This window comes from Hesperophylax consimilis, chromosome 30, assembly GCF_061612785.1.
Source record: "Hesperophylax consimilis isolate HC1 chromosome 30, BYU_Hcon_1.0, whole genome shotgun sequence".
In the NCBI taxonomy this organism is placed as follows: Eukaryota; Metazoa; Arthropoda; class Insecta; order Trichoptera; family Limnephilidae; genus Hesperophylax; species Hesperophylax consimilis.
Window position 1 is genome coordinate 4,071,261 of NC_142865.1, and position 22,670 is coordinate 4,093,930.

The 22,670-nt window shown below is 31.4% G+C and overlaps 1 protein-coding gene across 15 annotated transcripts in view; it reads right to left on the bottom strand.

The window, feature by feature from the left end:
- The window catches only part of RyR (Ryanodine receptor), a 298,251-nt gene that overhangs the window by 199,227 nt on the left and 76,354 nt on the right, over positions 1 to 22,670 (bottom strand). For all 15 annotated transcript variants that reach the window (XM_089649715.1, XM_089649711.1, XM_089649709.1 and 12 more), the window contains exons 3-4: positions 4,389 to 4,538; positions 1,839 to 1,892 (exon numbers count right to left, since the gene is read on the bottom strand). In XM_089649715.1, the coding sequence (XP_089505841.1) occupies positions 1,839 to 1,892; positions 4,389 to 4,538 (204 nt within the window). The remainder of the gene's footprint in view (positions 1 to 1,838; positions 1,893 to 4,388; positions 4,539 to 22,670) is intronic.

A 22,670-nucleotide genomic window follows, 5' to 3' on the forward strand; every position in this document is an offset into this window, starting at 1 on the left:
TTATTTTAATGTGTGGCATCTATTGACTTTTTCTGCAAGTTTATGGTGAATATTTTATTTTTTGGAATAACTGAATAAGTAAAACCTCAAATCGTAATATTTAATACTTTACAATTTATTTGTTCGCGCCAGTACACACGCAATATGAATATTAATAAATAGTTGTGTTCGTTTAAAACAGAGGTTCCCAAACTTTTTTGCCCCGTAGATTCCCTGCCTGCGAATATTGAATTTTCCTAAAACTAGTCCCATGTGATAATCATTTATTTTTTTCGTAAAAAGATTCCCTTCCCTTGCCTGTCCAACAACCGGTTGGCGGTATAGTTGCTCTGTCTTTAATTGTGCAAACAGGGGCACCCTTGTGAGGTATTACACCAAATGAAAATGAAGCAGGATAAGCAACGGGAATTTATTTCTGTAGCTGGCCCTACAGAACTGCCCCTTAAGTTCTTTGTCAGTGCTTATTCCGGTCAGTTCTTCTTGTCACATGATATCCGATTCTTCAACGTTCCATTTCCATAGTCAAAATGTCCTCAAACTTAGTTTTGAAGTCTGTGTGAAGTACATTTAAATGTTGAACGTCATTATTACCCTGGACGTTTTTCAAAAACAAGTTGGGGAACTAGGAAAATTCGCGGCTTCCAATGTGCAATGTTTTGCTTGAATATATTAATTCTGACGACAAAAGGAACGTAGACTCTATTTATATACCTCAATTAACAACTTTACGAAATATAAAAAAAAAAAACAAAGATAATAAGTAATTTCTCAGTCTATTATATTTGTGTTATGTCAATTGTGTCATTTACGGAACTCCTAAATGTTGACTTGAGGTAAATGGGGGTCCGCTTGTATGTACCCCCCATTTGAATCTCGTGGACCCCCAAACATTTTTCTCGCTGACCAATATCGACCAATAGCAAGCCGATATCGACCCCTGGGGGTCGATATACTTTGATATACTTTGGGAACCTCTGGTTTAAAACGATCAATTCTTTCCATAAATGCATTAAAATACAATCTAATATTGTATTTGTATGCCTTTCTTGAAAGAATTGAGTTTTTTTTTTACGGACAAAACTGTTTATTACATCTTGTGTATGTACGGGTGCAAACAAATAAGTTGTCTTAATATTGTAAAGCAATACCTTGCAGAAAGCGTATTTTAATAAAATAAATTAATTAATGCCATATTTGAACAAAATATTTAGACTTATTATTTGTTTGCGTTCGTACATAAGCAATATGAACATATGAATGAACAGTTTTGTCCGTAAAAAAACTCAATTCTTTCAAGAAAGGCATACAAATACAACATTGTATCTGTGATTCAATCCTATATTGAATTTATATGGTTTTCTTAAAGGAATTTAGTTTATAATCCAACAAAACTATTTATTCATATTCGTATTATTACATCTGTACGGGCGCAAAAAAATAATTCGTATTAAATAATAATATTTAAAGCACAACTTGCAAAAGGTGTATTTTAAAATTATTTAAATAACTGCATAACGTACGTTACGTTTAACCTTAAATAGTTTTCAAAGATTTTTAAAAAATCACAATAAAATTGAGGACTTTAAAATTTTAAGTCCGTAAAGATATTGACCAATTTTAATTTGATTTAAATGTGATTTTAAAAAAATCTGGAGATTTTAAAAGTTATCATTTTAGTTAAATTAAAAATTGTGCTTTGAATGAATTGAATCTTCTCTCCATTCTTATAAAACTGAAGCACATTATTCTTTGCTATTTGACTTACTCATATTTTGTATTACAGAAACAAAAATCATATTATTTATGGAAACATAACTAATGCTTTAAATTTAACTTACCGATTCAGACCCGGCTGCAGTAACCAATTCCTGTAGAGCTCGTACTGACAATGCCTAAAATAAATAATAATAAATGTTTATAATCATTGAAAAACTGCATGAAAATCGCATATTTAGTCAGACCATCAAGGTGAGTGGAACAAATGAAGTTGCGCGGAGCGGGGAGGTGAAATGGGCGTCTCCATTTCTGTGATTTGATTGTGTCAACTCGGATTTTAGTTTCACTGTTTTAGTCCTCGGAAATTAAATCTAATTACGAATAAGTAGCCATTTTTACAATCGTACTCAATTTAATCACTAGGCGAAGCAATTCTAAATCACTATTTTGATTAATCTTTATAACGAATTGGTGTACATTATGAATACCAAAAAATATGCCTTAGATAAATTGAAGGTTTTCCTATCGTTTCGCTTGAGTAGAATACAAATAAAAAAATAAATTACTCAGTAAACAATATAAATGTAAACTACTAAAAATAATATTTTTTCAATAGAAATGTATGAACGCGTAAAGGAAACTAATTTTAAAAAATACAGTATTGTAACTAAGATTATTTGTGACAGTTTCACTTGATTCACTTTTTTGCTTTCTTATAAAATTATTTACAAAATAAATAAAAACCAGTTTTGTGTTTGAAATCGAACGTTTCTAGACTTCGTTTGTCAAGCGATTTTAATTCTTATTACCTACAATATAAGGTATACCAAGAATATATACATTTTTGGCTCGTAGCTTCCTCTTAACCTGTCAACTGTGGTCGGGACACTGGTGTCCCCCATACTATAATCCAAGTTTTTTTTAAGCGATTTTAACCCTTATGTGCAAAGGAACTATATGAAGAATGAGGTCAGAATCGCTTGCCCTAAATATTTGGAGTCAACAGTCCATCAACAGTCTACGAATCCTAAATCGGGTAAAAAAGGTTTGAATTGTTTCCAAAATCGAATATTTTGTTACTTTATTTTGACATTTTTACAAATGTTTCATAATTTTCTCACAGTAACGAACACGTGACGTCATAAGTAAATTATGAATGTGAGAAATTACACTTAAGTATCTTCTGAGATCGTTTATCTATGCAATACTATTAAAGGTTCTGCTGCAAATTTCAAGGTCAACAAAACGATCAGCTAAAAATGACGTTTTTTCATTAGCTATGTTCCTAAAGTTTTCATTGTAAACAAGAATACTATAATAGTTTTCATTCAATCAAAGACATACCTACAAGAAAATATTTTATTTTATATTTTTACGGCCGCTGTTCCCAATCCTAATAATCAAATTCTAAGCGAATCACCACTGCACTACGTAATTCCAACACACAATAATTGCTTAAGCAAGCCGCTTAGTCTAAGCCAGCCGGACAGTTAGATTAGCCATAAGCAATATGTAAGGAAAAAACTAGTTACAAAAAGTGTCGACAGAGTGAAAAAATACCGCGAATCAATGATCAAATGTCACTCTGACAATCGACAGTCGCGCTCCTTTCAGTTTTTTGTGTTGCATTTGTCATTATCATTTTGTGTGAAGTTCTTCGCGCGCTTTGCTTTGATCTCCATTTTAAGGTTTGTTTGGGTTTGTTTTGCTGTCGCACGGAGAAAAAACTTACGTCGATCTGCCAAATCAAATGGGAAGTCCCGATTGTGGCATCACCTTCAAGTTGTCACTTTATTTTTAATATATTATATACGTTAGTTTAAAAAATATGAAATACCAGTTTATGAATAACGGTATTTAAAAGAAGTAATGTGTATTAATACGAGCTACAATAATTAACTATTTAATATTAATTTAACATAGAAAGTTTTTAATTTGATGTCATTTTATTGTCTATGGTAATTTGCGGTAGTGTGTGGGGCTACTTAAGATTTTCAAAGATAAAATGATTGGGAACAACGCAAATCGAACGTTCCCTACAAAATGCTTAAAAATCGCTTGGCTGAGCAAAAAAAAAGATTTGAACTTAGATAACGATTAAAAAGTTGGGAACAGCGGCCGTCACTGTAACCCTATAACACTTATAAAAGTATTGAAAATTTTAAATATCTCTGAATGATTTTCTTGCCTCGGGATTTCTTGCCTCTTATGTAATTCCGTATATGTGTAATTATTCTAACAGTATAATTTTTTGTCAGTAAAATCCCTCCCTATTCCCCCCCAAATAACTTGTCTAAATGTAATGTTCATTAGTAAATATCTCGGAATCACTACACTTGTATACAATACCTATGTGGAAACCTGTAAATGGTTTAATTATTGTAACTCAATTATTATTATGCTGTTATTAATTTAAACTGTTGGTATCCCAAATAAAATTAAAATAAAATAAACTGATGTTTTGTCAATCAGCTCGAATGTGGAATAAGTTGCTATCTTCTGTGTTTTCTCTCTCCTGCAACACGGATATCTTCAAGACACAGGTTCACTCCTTTATTTTCTCAATAAATCCTTCCAAAAAATATCCCAAAAAGGATTTTCATAATTTTCGTCTCATCTGTGAAGTTAATATTAAAATAAAACAAATGTGATTAAAAAGTAAAGTTTTTTACCTGTTCGATGACGAACACGCACTGCGACAGATCTGGTGGCACATTCTTGTCAGCGATGTTTTCCAAAAAGCAGTGCCTGTTGCCGAACCCTTCGGCGGCGAGGCAGACTCGCTCGCCCGTGGCCGTGCAAGACAGACATACCATGTCTTCCTAAGGACAACAAAACAAAACTATTAGACTTATTTTAAGAACAATTTTAAATAACTTTGAATCGTTAAATTCAAGGTTAGCAGGAATTCAAAAAAGGTTCTGAAACACTTACAGCCTTACCACCCCCATCTTATTAACCCTTCAGGCATCCAAAGGACAGATCTGACCAGGGCGTCAATACATTATAAAAGTATTTTTATATTTTTTTTTCTATAATGTGTGGATATAAAGACGCTGTCTAGATTGCATTTAGTTCGGGTTGAATCTTGCAATAATACATTTTTTATTATTTTATACTATAGAAACAAACAGTACATGATTTACAGAGATGAAACAATATACAGGAATAAGATATTTCATGTTGGGTACCTATGATATGTTTCCTTGTAATGTCTGCTAAGTGGTATGTTTATTCCTTAATTACCAGGTAACGTGTGTAGTTTATAGGTGTGCGTGTGACGTGTGTAATGTATGTGTGAGTGTTTGTTTGTGTGTGTCTGTATGTATGTGCATTGAATAGTTTAAATTATTGACATGATGCCACGTTTGAATTTGGGCAGTGAATCCGAAAAAATGTCAATGTTAGAGTTAAGACAAATATTATTTAGAGTATGAAGAGCTCGGTTAATTGTCGAATTAGATGCTACATTTGTTTTATAATTTAGCGTGTGGAATAGCACTGTATGTCGTGTACGTCTCAAAGGTATGTTAAAGTTAATAAGCGACAGAATTTCAGTACAGTCAATGTCATTGTTTAAAATTATGTGTATAAATATTGAGTCAGCTACTGCTCGTCTTTGCTGCAAATTTTCAAAAGTACACTTAAAGATAGTTGCCAATAAAAATGTGCGGTGATAAAAACGAAGATAATGTTAGTAGTTTTTATTCGTAGTATGATTAGTATAGGATCCCTTGATTAAAACAAAAAGAGTGCGCATGCTATTTGTTCTTGAATTTTTCATTTTCAAGAACAAATAGCATGCGCACTCTCTTTGTTTTAATGGACGGACAGCTGCTATGCTTTGTCCTCTTCTATCGCACGGGATGGTTGGTTGGGACCTCTCAGTCGCACACGAGAATTCCCGGCTAGTTTTCAAAAAGTTTTAGTTTTCAAAATTCGACAACCGGAATTTGGGACTGATTTTTAGCAGGCAACATTATACCATCGTGTTCATAATGAAATAATCTTTAATTTCATATAATTTTTATTGAATAATCAGACCGGTGCAAAATGCTTTTTCGATTTACCTGTTTATACATGGCAACCTGAGAGTTGTGACCGGAAAATAGTAGGCAACCTAACGTTTGCATATTCTATGGGTTTCATACTTTCGATTGGTATAGAGTTTTTATAATAATCAAACCGGTGCAATGTTTAAATTTTTTTTTTTTAATTATTAATTAATCATACCCTGGACTAAAATTTGCTAGGCAACCGATATGCAATAGATATATATGTCAATTTATTGACATATTAAATTAAATATAAAATACGTTTCATCAAATAAACATCTTGGTGACGGTCGTTCTTTAAGGGAAGATAGGGTCCCATTAGCTAAGTTAATAGGTTTCGAGTTCTAGATGTAACCGTTTCTTTTTCTGATTTATTGCGTTATCAATATCGGTTTGGCTACCAACAAAATCGGTATAAAATCATCGGTAGTTATGCCTATCGATTCGATATTGAAAGTTATCGATTTCACTCAGGTGATTTAGTACCCTGTGTTTAAACTGTTTAGACCAGAGCGCTCTTGTGAGGTGTAACAGAAAGAAAAAAAATTCTGCGACGTTGCGAAACCTTCAGGTCAAAATATTATCATACTCGCTTGAATAAACATCGATTCATATGCGAAAAGTGTTCTATGTAATTTGTGAAATAATTTTCTTCGACACGAAACCCATTAGTTAAATTAAATTGCATTGTTAGTTTTTCAACGAATTTCGAGACACCAAAACAAAATATAAATAAGTTGAATACGCAGCACGGAAAACAAATTCCGTTTCCTTCAAGTAACCAATAAATGTATATTGGAGATTCGAACGTAGAAGGAATAATAACTATGTTGGAAGTTTTCTTTTCGGGACTGTTATCGGGCACTGAACGGACAATTACTAGAAAGTGTCATTTATAATACAGATGGGACACAAACAAAGTTTGTCAAGGCGGAACAATACTCTGATAACGGGGGTTCGCTCGAAGCTCACATTTTAATTAATTCGGATGCACTCGTAACGATAATATACATTTTTTGTTTTTTAATGAGTTTTATTATTCACAATGTACATTTGTTGCTTCGAAAAAAAAATAATTTAGTTTTAAAATAGCTAGTTTAATGACACGAACGTGTCGAAACCGATCGCTAATTAATAAAATTTATAAGTAACAAATGTACATTGTGAATAATAAAACTCATTAAATAACAAATAATGTCTAGAAATTGTTACATAGTGAATGCCAAAGAAATACAAAAAAGATAATATACATATTTAATCAATTCGGATGAACTCGTAACGATAATATACATATTTAATTAATTCGGATGAACTCGTAACGATAATATACATATTTTATTCATTTGGACGAACTCGTAACGATAATATACATATTTAATTAATTCGGATGAACTCGTAACGATCATATACATATTTAATTAATTCGGATGAACTCGTAACGATAATATTTATTTTTATTTAATTTATTTATTTATTTAACGCCCAATACAACGGTTTCACACTATGGGAAACCAATACTTAGGTGATGTCGATATATTTAAAATTAACTTAAATTTAAGCTTAATTTTGTGGATTACGTAAAAGACTTATTTCAACACTATTGCTAAATGGAAGTTATATTTTTGTAAACCAGTCAAATCGCTGTATTTTTTAATTTATCTTCTTGTTATTTTTAATTTTGTTTCTTGCATTTATTATTTTTTAATTTCATTTTATTTTTACTATTTCTTTCTCATTTTTCATAACTGTCTGTCATTAAAATTGTACCACCTACATGTAAAAGCCCTCTGGGCGTTAAATAAATAAATAAAAAAACGATAATACACATATTTAATTCATTCGGATGAACTCGTAACGATAATATACTGATTTAATTAATTCGGATGAACTCGTAAAGATAATATACATATTTAATTCATTCGGATGAACTCGTAACGATAATATACTGATCTAATTAATTCGGATGAACTCGTAACGATCATATACATATTTTATTCATTTGTACGAACTCGTAACGATAATATACATATTTAATTAATTCGGATGAACTCGTAACGATCATATACATATTTAATCAATTCGGATGAACTCGTAACGATAATATTTATTTTTATTTAATTTATTTATTTATTTAACGCCCAATACAACGGTTTCACACTATGGGAAACCAATACTTAGGTGATGTCGATATATTTAAAATTAACTTAAATTTAAGCTTAATTTTGTGGATTACGTAAAAGACTTATTTCAAAACTATTGCTAAATGGAAGTTATATTTTTGTAAACCAGTCAAATCGCTGTATTTTTTAATTTATCTTCTTGTTATTTTTAATTTTGTTTCTTGCATTTATTATTTCTTTCTCATTTTTCATAACTGTCTGTCATTAAAATTGTACCACCTACATGTAAAAGCCCTCTGGGCGTTAAATAAATAAATAAAAAAACGATAATACACATATTTAATTCATTCGGATGAACTCGTAACGATAATATACTGATTTAATTAATTCGGATGAACTCGTAAAGATAATATACATATTTAATTCATTCGGATGAACTCGTAACGATAATATACTGATCTAATTAATTCGGATGAACTCGTAACGATCATATACATATTTTATTCATTTGTACGAACTCATAACGATAATATACATATTTAATTAATTCGGATGAACTCGTAACGATCATATACATATTTAATTAATTCGGATGAACTCGTAACGATAATATTTATTTTTATTTAATTTATTTATTTATTTAACGCCCAATACAACGGTTTCACACTATGGGAAACCAATACTTAGGTGATGTCGATATATTTAAAATTAACTTAAATTTAAGCTTAATTTTGTGGATTACGTAAAAGACTTATTTCAAAACTATTGCTAAATGGAAGTTATATTTTTGTAAACCAGTCAAATCGCTGTATTTTTTAATTTATCTTCTTCTTATTTTTAATTTTGTTTCTTGCATTTATTATTTCTTTCTCATTTTTCATAACTGTCTGTCATTAAAATTGTACCACCTACATGTAAAAGCCCTCTGGGCGTTAAATAAATAAATAAAAAACGATAATACACATATTTAATTCATTCGGATGAACTCGTAACGATAATATACTGATTTAATTAATTCGGATGAACTCGTAAAGATAATATACATATTTAATTCATTCGGATGAACTCGCAACGATAATATACTGATCTAATTAATTCGGATGAACTCGTAACGATAATATACATATTTAATTCATTCGGATGAACTCGTAACGAGAATATACATATTTTTTTAGTGCGATCCCTACGGATGAATATTATTTATATTTAAGATTAATAAAAACAGTACCTTACAATTGAAATATTTAATCTAAAACGGATTTTAAATTGTATATAACGTTTTTCAACCATAAAATTAGCGGGAAGCACCAGATTTTATTTTTCTAGATGATGAATTAATAACCCATAATCAATTCATCTTCAGGCCTCTGGCATATTGACCGTCATATTATTTGGGCCCCTTCTGAGCAAAACCATATTCTCGAAATAGAAAAAGTACAAAAGAGATTCATGCGTTACCTATATATGAGGGAATATATGTACTACCCTTTCCTGTATCCATCCTTATTCTTAGCAGGAATGCTCGATCTTAATACATTAGAAGCCCGCCGAAAAATATTTTTAGGAAAACATTTTTTTAAGATAATCTCTGGAACTATACATAATCCACCTATTTTGAAAGAGATTAACTTATATGTCCCAGACAAGTATACTCGTGGAAGGTCCCATACCCTTTTTTATGCTCCAAAAGCGAGGACTTCTGCCTATCAGAACGCCCCAGTCAACAGAGCGACTGAACTGCTCAACGAGTCTGCATTGACCATCGACATTTTTAACGTAACCTACAGGCAGTTTAACAATTATCTTTTGACGTATGTCACAAAGTAGTGAAACTGACCTTTTTATGTGTTTTGCTATACTTTTTGTCCAATTTGTAATCTTCTCCATAATGTATTGGTGAATAACCGTTTTACGGAGAACATGAAAAATAAATAAATAAATAAATAAATAAATAAATAAATAAATAAATAAATATTTCTTAAAGATGCTGTTTAATCCAAATAAATGGAATATACAGTTATCGATTTCACTGTGTCCCGGGGGATCGCCAGGGGGGAAACGGCGTGATGATTAGTTAGTTAGAAAAGGTTTAAACAATTTAACAAGAAGTAAGGAATAATTGAGCTTACTTCGGGAACACGGACTTATCAGTGCACTTATAGTGTATTTCTTCAGTGGTTATCGGAATATCGAATTTCCGTTATATCAAAGAGGGGGGCGATTATGCAAAAGTTTTGCTAGTAAATAAAGAATTTCTGAAGACATGAATCCATTTTGTTTTATACAATGATTTACTATACAAACGTGTTAGAGATAGCCATATTTCAGAGGATGACGATCTAAAACTAACGGTTCTAGGATAAATGAAGAATGTACGTTTACAGAACCTTCACACTAGCGACCAAATTCCAGTAAAATTATTTATTTATTTCACGCCTATTAAGGCTTTTACATACATATATATAAAAAATATTAACGATTTCACAAGTCACAAGGATGAAATACATAATTGGTTTTATTTTGGCTATATAATACGTATGTACAAACTGATAAAATTTAAACTGTCGATTTCCCGAAAATTAATAAATAAAAATAATTATACTAATTAATGTGTAATATTGAAACAGTTTTGGGACTATTCCATATTATATATCCTGTTTTAAATTTAAAACTTTTAAATTTTCGTCGATGTTGGTCGACTACTTTTCGAGTTTTTCGAGCACAAACATAATCAGACTGAATTTTTATACATTAAGATGTTCCCGAACATTCAAGAACATTCCGGAATGTTTCTCTAATACTCTCGAATGTTCTGGACTGTTCTATAAATTTCTAGAGGGTGAAACTTCCATCCCTTATGTCTTCAAAAATATGCCCTTCAAGTAAATAACGGGAACCTTCTTCATGGATGGGGGAATAGAGGGCTACCATATAACCCCTTTGATCGTACCGGGACTAGTTTTTGGGTTTTAGCGGCACGTACATTGTACACTTACTTTTATAATATGTATTAATATTGATTATTTCAGTATAAATTTTAAATTTTATTTTAAATTTTGTAAATTTTAAGTGATCCATGCGATGGGATTTTTCAAGAAACAAAGAGCAAACAAAATCTCTCTTCGTTTTTCCAGGAATCTTAAAACGATTTAATGAATTGCTATTTTTTTACAGTCCATTTAACCGCCACTCGGGCATTATAAATTTGGTCCTTCAAGCCGGATTTGAACCAGTCGCTATAAATTTACAGTTCCAATAGAAGTTAGATTGATGCACTCGATACAAAAATGTGTATATGACAGATTTCATAGTTTTATTTCCTTTTTCTAGTTTAGATCTGAATTGAAACTCTTACGTAGTTATAAAACTAATAACTCTCCAATTATGATTTTTGTAGCCCGTTGTTCCATTCAATATTGTCACCAGGTATCCTTTTTTTGTATAATGATATTGTTGTCTGAAACAACAGTATTATTTTCCTGTGACGATATAGATATGTCTATCGGAATAAAATAGCACAATCGACTTCGTAACAAAATATCGAGGGTATCATTGACTTCTAAATAACCGCTACCACTGCTTTTAAAACAAAGATGTCCGAAAATAATTGTGAATAAGATTCAAATCAAACAACATATATAACGTTTACAAACTTTTAACAAAATATTAATTATTTTTTTCTCAGAAGTAGGATATCGATGGAATAATAACACAATATTTCCAGAACATTAAAATGAAATAACATAATATTTCCAGAACAAGGCAATAAAATAACACATTATTTTCAGAACATCGAATGGAATTAAAAATATTTCCAGAACATTAGATACAAAAAAGAACATAATATTTCCACAACATTGTAACGAAATAATATGATATTCCGGTGCATTACTACTAACTAACACAAAATTTCCAGATCACTGTAGTGAAATAACAATATTTCTAGAATATTAGAAAAAATATATATCATAATATTTTCAGAACATTACAACTAAAAATCATGATAATTCCAGAGTGTTACTATGAAATAACATAATATTTCCAGAACATTGTAGCGAAGTAACATAATATTTCCATTATATTGCAAAGAAATAACATAATAACCATACTGGCCGGAGTCAGCCAAACTATGAAATCACCGATTATTTAGGGAATGTGGTGAGGATTACATAAGTGGAGAGAGGAAACATAATGGGAAAAGAAAGGTAGTACTGGTCACTAAATATGGCTAAAGCCATCTCAAGCAACGTTTCGATTCCGAATAACGTTCGTTCACCACACTGATACTAAAAACTTCTACATAGGTTGAAATTTACTAGCGTAGACCGATGAAAAATCACGGAAAATCTTTTTAAAACATTTGTTAAAATATTATATTATAGATACTAGCAGAGATGTGCTTTATTTCAAATAAATCCATTTCAAATGGAAATGCAAAATGCAAAATGGGTATTTTCCATTTTGCATTTTAAATGCTTTTCTAAAAACCATTTTGCATTTTAAATGCTTTTCTCAATGCATTTTCCATTTTAAATGCTTTTTTGCAACATTCTTCCTACTATCTCCACTAATCTTTTTTTTCATAAGCCCCAAATATCAGTCGGTCCTCAACCTCGCTATGAGAGATAATTTAAATTTGTCAAGTTGCTCCCTGGTAGGAGCCCTGGCAATTGAGTGATACCATTACAAAAAACACTGATTCAAATACTGAACATGGGGCCATGACGCTGTAGTATTAAATGTTAGATAGCAGTTTCTATGTTTTTACGTTGGCAACATTAGTCCCGCGCAAATTTTTTGTGATTTCATAATCTGTAGTGGTGTTTTTGGATTTACCATCATGTTATATGTTTGTTCTACATTGATGTCCATTATTAAATGACAAAATTGTTTAAAAATTCTATAATTATTTTGATTGTTTGACCTGAGAAACCATTTTGCATTTTCAATGCATTTTTAAAATAGGTATGTTGCATATACACGGTGTCCGGAAACTCGTAGTACAAGCGGGAAACTGGAGAATCTACACCACATGGGGAACCCAAAAAAACATAAAGTTTTTTGATTTGAGCATTTTCAAAAAAAAAAAAAAAAACCAAAAAAAAATATTTTTAGGCTATTTTAGGGTTAAAGTTTTTTCTGGTGTTTAGGGTTGAATAACAGATGTTTTAACCCTGCAGAGCATAAATATTTTATGATTACACCGGGTTAAATGAAGGGTTATTTCAAAATAATGCTTCAAATCCGAGTTTCTTCATTTGTTTTACTTTCAAATAGTTTTAATTAGTTGGGTACTTTGATCTTCAGTAATAATTTATAAGAATTTGATTAAAAAAAAAAAAAAAAAAATCAACTTCAAACTCGATTTACTCGATAACGAAAGCTCAAATAAAAAAAAAAAATACTACAAAATCGACTCCAAATGTGATGTAGATTCACCAGTTTCCCGCTTGTACTACGAGTTTCCGGACACCCTGTATATTTTGCATTTGAAATGCTTATCTAAAAACCATTTTGCATTTTGCATTTTCAAATGGAAAAGTTTTGACCCATTTCCATTTTGCATTTCAAATGGTTTTGGATACCCATTTTGCACATCTCTGGATACTAGGTACTTTATTGAAAAATTATTTGTCACAATCAGTTCCGATTTTGAAAACGACACTTAAATTAAAAACAAATCCGAATTCATTGAACCAGAATGACATACTGACAGACAGTAGGTACCGATATTAGTTTTTTTTCGTGCGAAAGTTTTGAAATAAATGTAAGAGCCTAAGAGCTTACCGCTCCCACACAGACGTCAAAATTATAAATTCATTAGACTTTACGAATTAAATTCTTTTTTCTTTTTTTTTGTACAAACGAAAACAAACTTTTCTCTGCAACAATGACCTGGCAATAAGCTGCCTCTAAATGGCCGTTCCTCAGGGCTTTGTTTATTTGAAAAGGGAATTATTTTTGCATAAATTTATTATTTCAGTGTGAAAGGGGAAAAGCGTTGGTTTTATAAGACCTAGAATGAGATTACAACTGAGTTTCAATAATTTCAAAAGAAACTCTATTTTTTCAGATATTTAGCTCAATGCTATCACTATTTTGATTAATTTTTATAACGAATTGGCGAACATTATGAATACCAAAAATATGCTTTAGATAAATTGAAGATTTTCCTATCGTTTCGCTTGAGTAGAATACAAATAAAAAATATAAAATGTAAAATACTAATTTTTTTTTAATAGAAATGTATGAACGCATAAAGAAAACAAATTAAAAAAAATACAGTATTATAGCTAAGATTATCTGTGACAGTTTCACTTGATTAACTTTTTTGATTTCTTATAAAATTGTTTACAAAATAAATAAAAACCAGTTTTGTGCTTGAAATCGAACGTTTCTATACTCCGTTTGCAAAGCGATTTGGATGCCTATTACATATATTCGTGACGATATAAAGAATATACATATTTTTGGCTTGTTACTTCCTATTAAATTTTGGTAACCCGTGACTATTGTGATTTTATTTTAAAAAACTTCGACACCGACCATATCTGTCCAATTCTTACCGATTTTTGTTGAAAAAACATTAAAAATATCACCGGAAACCAACATTTTTTAATTACTTTTGTACTCTAAATAGTGTCAGGAATCACTGGTTAAGGCGATGACATTCGTAGTAATGCAAAATCATGTGTTTTTGGTTTGAAAATTTGGTCGCCTAGAAATGTTTCAGATGCTTTAATTAAATACTGCGAGTAGAATACATCTTGGCCTTTGAAATAATCGAGTATTATTTAGATAAGTCTTTTTATAAGCCCAGAAAAAAATTATGTAAAGGCCTATGAAAACTGCTTTAAAGTTTTAAATCTCCTACTTACGAAGCCATTTTCGGTTATGATTTTATTGTATAATGTGGCAAATTAAGTTATTTATAAAATGTGCGAAAAAAAAATAAATATTTATGCCTGAACATCCACAAAATAAAATAAAAGGCACTTTTTGGCCATGTTTTTTTCTTGCATAAATCCAAACAGGCGGATGGTGTTAAGCGGGAATTTAAACCTTATCGCCATCTACGTAAGGGTTGTTATTGATAGCGGCTCAATTTAAAATATTACACGACGTAGTGCATCGCCTTAAGTAAGTTAACCCTTAAATGCATGATTTATTAATTTTTCTGGAAAAAAATATATTTTGTAGATATTTACATGCATATGCAAGGAAATATAAAGAATTTATTTTTTTTGTAATTTTTTAATGATATTTGATTTTAAAAAAGTGCTGCAGATTTACAACACCATGTATTTAATAAAAAATAATATGAACAATTTACGTATGAAAAAAACATAAAAAACCTAAAAAAAATTCTCAAAACTAATAAGTGTACCGGAAAAATACGAGTTATTACATGTAAGTATTGTATTATTGTATCTACTTACCTAAGAAAATCAAAATAATAACAGCAAAACCAAACTGTAATTCTAACCTCCAACCAATTTTCGAGAATTTTCACTTTGTTAAAGAAAAAGTGACATTTGACATTCGCGAAAGAAAAAAAGGTGATGCCACTCGATAAAATATATTACCGTGAACTTGATAATTCTAAAACGGCATACATTAAGTATACACCAAAGAGTTAAAGGTGGTTTGAACGGTATGTTGCCGTTTTGCAACAGTATGCATTTAAGGGTTAAGTAAGTCAAACAGGTCATTTAAAACCCTGTTTATAAAATTATGTGAATAATTCTTTATTTAATAAACCTTTTTAAAAAAGACAACGATGATAACGACCAGGCAAATTAATTTTTTTTCTAAATTCATGTAATTTAGCTATACAGAGTCTAAAGAGGTGTACATTCAATACCATCAACTACCAGTATCACAGGGACGCCTGGAGATGCCGTGACAAAGAGATAGGTCCACAAACCCAAACAGGACAAGGGGAAAAAGATGAGATGACAATAATAAGAAAATACGTTACTGAAAACTTCAGCCGTAATCGTCACCACGACTCGTTCAAGATACCACACAGCAGAACAGCTCTAGCACAGCATAGCATGACCAGAGAATTGTGCTATTGAATGAAATGTCTATCAATAACAAAATACATCTTATGCTGTAAATATCATAAGACATCTTATGCTGTAAATAACATAAGACATCTTATGCTGTAAATAACACAAAACATCCTTTGCTGTAAATAACATAAGCCATCTTATGCTGTAAATAACATTAGACATCTTATGCTGTAAATAACATAAGACATCTTATGCTGTAAATAACACAAAACATCCTTTGCTGTAAATAACATAAGACATCCCATGCTGTAAATAACATAAGACATCTTATGCTGTAAATAACATAAAACATCTAATGGTGTAAATAGCATAAGACATCTTATGCTGTAAATAACATAAAACATCTAATGGTGTAAATAACATAAGACATCTATGCTGTAAATTGATCATAAATATATCGTACATTTATTAAAATAAATTAGTCACCTTTATCAAAGACATTAATCTCTGTTGTGTGTCTGTCTGTAGTGTACCCTCGATCAATAAACTCAGATTTTCTTTGAATTTAATGTCATTTTCAAAATTGTAACTGAATCAATACTATCCCGTGATTTTTCACCGGGATTTTTTTTTATGTGAATACCGCACAAGAGTCCCAATTGCTCCCAATTGTCTGGAGCCAGTAAGATTTTGACATCCCTAATTGGGGTATGTTGTGAGGCTGGAGGTAGTCGGGAGAAGAAGGAAATCGGGAGGAGAAAGGTGGGGGAGTACCGAACACGGCTAAAGCCATTTCAAGCGACGCTTCAACTCTGAATGGTGGGTCTTACACGAGGGCGACACCTGACTATGATTTTCAAAGGTGCTCTATAACTTGGTTATACGTATTCAAGACCAACAGACCAATTAAAACAAGGAAACATGAATCACACTGCAATATTCGTATTTCTCTAGTTTATCAGTACATTAAATCTGGTGCCACACGTGTGTAGGCCGCACTAATTTAAGTCTTGAGTTTAGGAAGCTGTGGAGAGATCCGTGGGAAGTTGGCAGAGAGTCAAATAGCTGGGACATCGACCATAAATACTGTGTTAGATCCGTCTAGCCGGTTTGAACACTTACTTGCTTGATGCTTCTCTTCAGCATTTTAAATATATTTACCAGCTGAAGCATCCGAACTTTATTTTGCTTTAAAGCTACGTAGTAAGTTCAAAAAGAAGAAGAAGATGGTTTTGAAAAGGAGACATGAAAATACGAATGTTAGAGGCAGCGCGCTAATATTTATTACGCATAAAGTGGTAAAAAAAATTAACGAAACACTACTCGTTTAAAATAGAGCAAAAATCTATTGACAAATGATTAAGTTGCATTTAAAGATACATATAAGGTTGCGTTACACAGAGTAATTAAAAACTTAATGGACAGTCCTGCCATCTTTTCCACTGGTGACCGGGTATCTCATCAAAATGACAGTTCAACACACCTACAAAAAATGATATAAAATCATGAAAGGTGATGAAACAAAAACTAGGTAACCTTTGTAACCTATTTAACCTAGTTTTTATTTCATCACTTTTTATGAATCTATTACACTTTTAAAAAGGTGTGTATTTGTCATTTTGATGAAATATCATGGAACCTTCATGTTAGGAAGCTTTGTAGATGCACGAACAGATGGCAGTGCATAGAGCTTGCGTGGAAGTCCACAAGATGGAGCCAGTGGCCAGTAGTCGCTAGGGCCAGTGGGAATGCTCCCAGAGAAACTTACTGTTTCAGATTCCAATTAGCAAACTTCTAGTTAGGTCGACTATCGAGTCACCATTATAATACGTGGAGTATTAATAAATCCCTGATTAATCTAAAAGAACCATCTTATTTATTAACTCCTTCCAAGATGAGTTGGAGACCTGTTTGTGCGAACACAACACAGAATAATAGGAGAGTATATATGAGACGATGTATGAATGTGAATGAGGCAAAGAGTGTGTGTCAAGACCGAGTTGTTTGGCGGTCCGTCCTCTCTGCCTACCCCTGCGGAGAAACAGCGTGATGGTTAGTTAGTTAGTTTAGTCGTTGTTACTCTTAAAAATTCATCGCACGTTGATGTTCAATTTAATCCAAGCGATAAACCTTACACTAGGTTATATCAGAGTGGCATCTACAACAGGAATTTTGACTTGTAAAGGTCTTTAAAATCGATGCCTTTCGTGGAGTGGCCATTGAGCCCAAATACGCAACAGTTTCAGTGATTAAGGTTAAACGCAACGCTCGTTGTATTATACGTGTTCACAGATGGCGTTAATTAATTAATTTTGTTTAAATACAATTTTGCAAGGTATTGCTTTACAGTATTAAGACAAATTATTTGTTTGCGCCCTCGTATACGCAATATGAATATGAATAAATAGTTTTGTCCATATAAAAACTCAATTCTATCGAGAAAAGGCATACAAATACAATATTGGATTGAATCATCGGTAAAATATTGTATTTGTGTGCCTTTCTCGAAAGAATTAAGTCTTTAAACGAACAAAACTATTGATTCATATTCATATTGCGTATATACGGGCGCAAACAAATGATTTGTCTTAATATTGTAAAGCAATACCGTGCAAAAGCGTATTTAAACAAAATTAATTAATTAAAGCCATCTGTGAACACGTAGAATACAACAAGCGTTGCGTTTAACTTTAATAATTTAATTTAAAACTTCAATATCTCGGCTAAAAAGAGACATAACACCGCCATCTTGTTTAAAGAATACAATTTTGTGAGTAACCGGACAACTCAACGCAGTTACAATTATTGTGTATATTTTTATAAATAAAAATGTAAATGTTCGTTTGTTCAAAATCTTAAATCTCCGAAAATTCTTCTCCGATTGCTTTGAAATTTTGACAAAACGTTGCATTCGAAAAACACGTTTTTTTAAAACGGCACCTTATGTTGGACGTAAAAGCAACACGCGCTCTTGATTCTCTATCTGTACAAACAAGCTAAGGCACAGCAATGCCTGGCGGGGTAATGCTATCATGTATTGATGTGATGTATGGTAATAAAGTTGAGTATTAAAGCGATAGATGGCGCTAGTCATAAAGCTTACTTCAGAGTCCGACAGATGTTGCTAGAGTGTAACAATTACTTGTGAGATGAGATTGACAGGGAACAAGCTTCTTGAACCAGAGAATTACCAACCCTCGGGTAATGAACAGTGTAGCTAAATCCAGACCTATTATTTGTAACGTAAATAAACACCATTATAAGTAGAACCTTTTACTTTTTAACAAAGAGTTCCCACAGTTTGATAGTGCCTTCAGCAGGCGAAACAGCTGTCACGCGTAATAATTATAATCACACAGCAGTAAGTATTTATAAATGAATTGTTGTCATAAATTGAATAAAAATATTATTGAATATAAAAAAGATTTTTTTCACTAAATCTCTTTCCTAATCTTGTTATTGTCATGGGACTGACAAATGACTTATCTAGTATATTCAGTATCTATGGGCATACTTTTGAGCACGCGTGCGAAATCCCATGAGTGCGAGATGTAGAATTAAAAGAAATGCTGCAGAGGTCAGCAAAATTCTGTCTTTACTGCAATGCTGCGAAAGATATCTTAAAGCGATGCACTACGTCGTGTAATATTATAAATTGAGCCGCTATCAATAACAACCCTTACGTAGATGGCGATAAGGTTTAAATTCCCGCTCAACACCATCCGCCTGTTTTGATTTATGCAAGAAAAAAACATGGCCAAAGAGTGCCTTTTATTTTATTTTGTGGATGTTCAGGCATAAATATTTAATTTTTTTTCAATCATTTTATAAATAACTTAATTTGCCACATTATACAACAAAATCATAACCGAAAATGGGTTCGTAAGTAGGAGATTTTGATATTTAAAGCAGTTTTCATAGGCCTTATACATTATTTTTTTCTGGGCTTATAAAAAGACTTTTCTAAAAAATATTTGATTATTTCAAAGGCCAAGATGTATTCTACTCGCAGTATTTAATTAAAGCATCTGAAACATTTCTAGGTGACCAAATTTTCAAACCAAAAACATATGATTTTGCATTACTACGTATGGCATCCCCTTAAGGTGAAACTACAAGTGAAATCACTATTTATATTAATCTTTGCAACGAAACGGTAAAGGTTATAAATACAATAAAATATGTTATAGATACATTGAAGCTTGTTCTATCGCTTGGCTTGTTCAGAATTAAAATAATAAAAAAATCAATTACGTCATGAAAAATATAAGCGTAAACTACTATGTAATTTTATTTTACGTGAGTTCTCTATGAACTAAGAACGGGATATTTTGGAGAATTTGAACAATTCTTTAAATTTCAAAATTAATTTTCAAGTTGTGTGAAAGATTTTTTCAAGTTCTGTTATTATTTATGTTCTGTCAAGCAACTAGCCTATAATGATATGATAACAGAACTTCAATAGGACTTTCACAGAACCCGAACATGAACGTTAAAATTTTATGAATTGGTCGAATTCTCGGACACAACACGTCCTAAGACAAGACAAACAATCTACACGATACGAATGGTTTGTTTTTTATTACTATGGAAGGGGTAAGTCAAACTTATTTTTGGCTTTTATATTGCTCATAACATTAACTTTTCAATTGTCTTTGTTCATTTGAGGTTCTCCTGATCAAGATGTCACGGATTCTAACCCACCGTATGCAAATATAATAAATTAACACACTTCCTACGGGAAGGGTAGTTCTTCCTTTCACGCAGGTTCTACTTGCTTGACATAGCTGTCCGAAAATTTCAAATCTATCTCTTCCTAACTTTACATGACGTTAAGGCCCCGTAGTAAGCGTTCAAAGATGGTTTGAAATGGAGATATATAAATATGAATTTTAGAGGGAGCGCGCTACTATAAAAAACCGATAATGTGAAAATATTTAATAAAACATGACTCGTTTGAAAAAGAGTAAAAATCTCTCGAAAAAATACTTTAGTTGCATTTAAAGAAACACTGTGAATTTTTTCATGCCTATAACATATTAAATAACACAACAAAATGAGTTTTAAAAAAATTTCGGTGCTTGCTATGCGATTTTTTTCTATTGAGGTAATTTCATATAAATAACGTTTCGGCATAACAAATGAATAGATATTATCTTGAAAAATAACATATATTTTTTTGGATGTTAAAAACTTAAAGATTTAACGAGAAACTTGTTTTAAATCGGTAGAAATTGGGTGTACGGGGGCTTAAGGCGAAGCTTAATGCCAAATCACCATTTTGATAAATCTTTATAACGAATTGGTGTACATTATGCTTTAGATAAATTGAAGGTTTTCCTATCGTTTCGCTTGAGTATAATACAAATACAAAAATAAATTACTCAATAAAAAATGTGATTGTAAACTACTAAAAAAAATTTTTTTTCATTAGAAATGTATGAACGCATAAAGGAAACAACTTTAAAAAATACAGTATTATAGCTAAGATTATCTGTGACAGTTTCACTTGATTAACTTTTTTGCTTTCTTATAAAATTATTTACAAAATAAATAAAAACCAGTTTTTAAATTAGAAAAAAATTAACTTTTTTTTCAAAAAATTTAACTTTTTTCTTCAAAAAAATTCACTTTTTTTCAAAAAAAATAACTTAAAAAAAAAAAAAAAAATTTACTCTTCCACCTGTCGAGACTGGTCATCCAGCCGGGTAACAGCTCAACACTCACATCGACCCTGGGTGTCCAATTACAAAAAAAAAACCATCATACAAATACGCCCCTTGGCACCCTGTACGTACATGTATTTAAAAATTTGAACCAAGTCTTCCTCATCTTTAACTTATTGTCTTTTGTGTCAAATATTATTTAATCAAAAGGAAACTGTATCAAATCAATAGAACGTATACATCCTTATACTTATCGCACCGAGGATACGAAATTTTGTTTTTTTTTGTTCAAAAATTTGTGACGTAATAAAATAAAGTACATTTTTAACCATAAAACATCGCCAAATGGCCCAACACTGACTTTAACTTCAGTTTATAGAGTCGTATAAAAAAAGTAGGCCTTAATTTCGGAATAATTTTACAGTTGGGGGTGTGGTGAGTGCTATGTAAAAGATATAGGCTGTGTTAAACAGGATTCATTTTCTTGAATCAGACCATTTTTATCGCGCGCAATGTATCGCTATAGAGAACCCAAACAATCTTTCTTTTTTCAATCTAAGTATAAAAGATTTAAAAAAAAAAAAATTCCGCAGCTTAAGTGTTAAAAAAATCTTTTAGAGCCGGGTCTAAGCTTCGACGCATTTTATAATACATTTAACCCCTAACTAGCAACCGATTTTTTGTTACTGAAATATTCTAACTTCGAATTTAAACTCGATTTATTCATAAACAAAAGTTCGAATGAAAATAATAAAAGTGGCGAAAAATAAATTTGTTTTAGCGTTTGGCAATTATTGATAATATATATATAATTATGTTGAAATGGTAGAAAATATATTTAGTTAAATATTGCGAAGTAATCTGCATTATGATATAATAATAATATTATTTTTTTAAAGAACGATATACATTCCCCGGTTGCGAATATCCTGACAATATTTGAAAATCTTTTACTACCACCGCAGTAAGCGGAAAATGTTGCTTGTGTTGTGATGGAGGACTTAGCCAGCCGATGAATCGAACGGACTACGCCTTGGTGGGACCCAAACGCGATGCCAACTTAGCCACTGACCGGTCGGTACATATTACTATCAG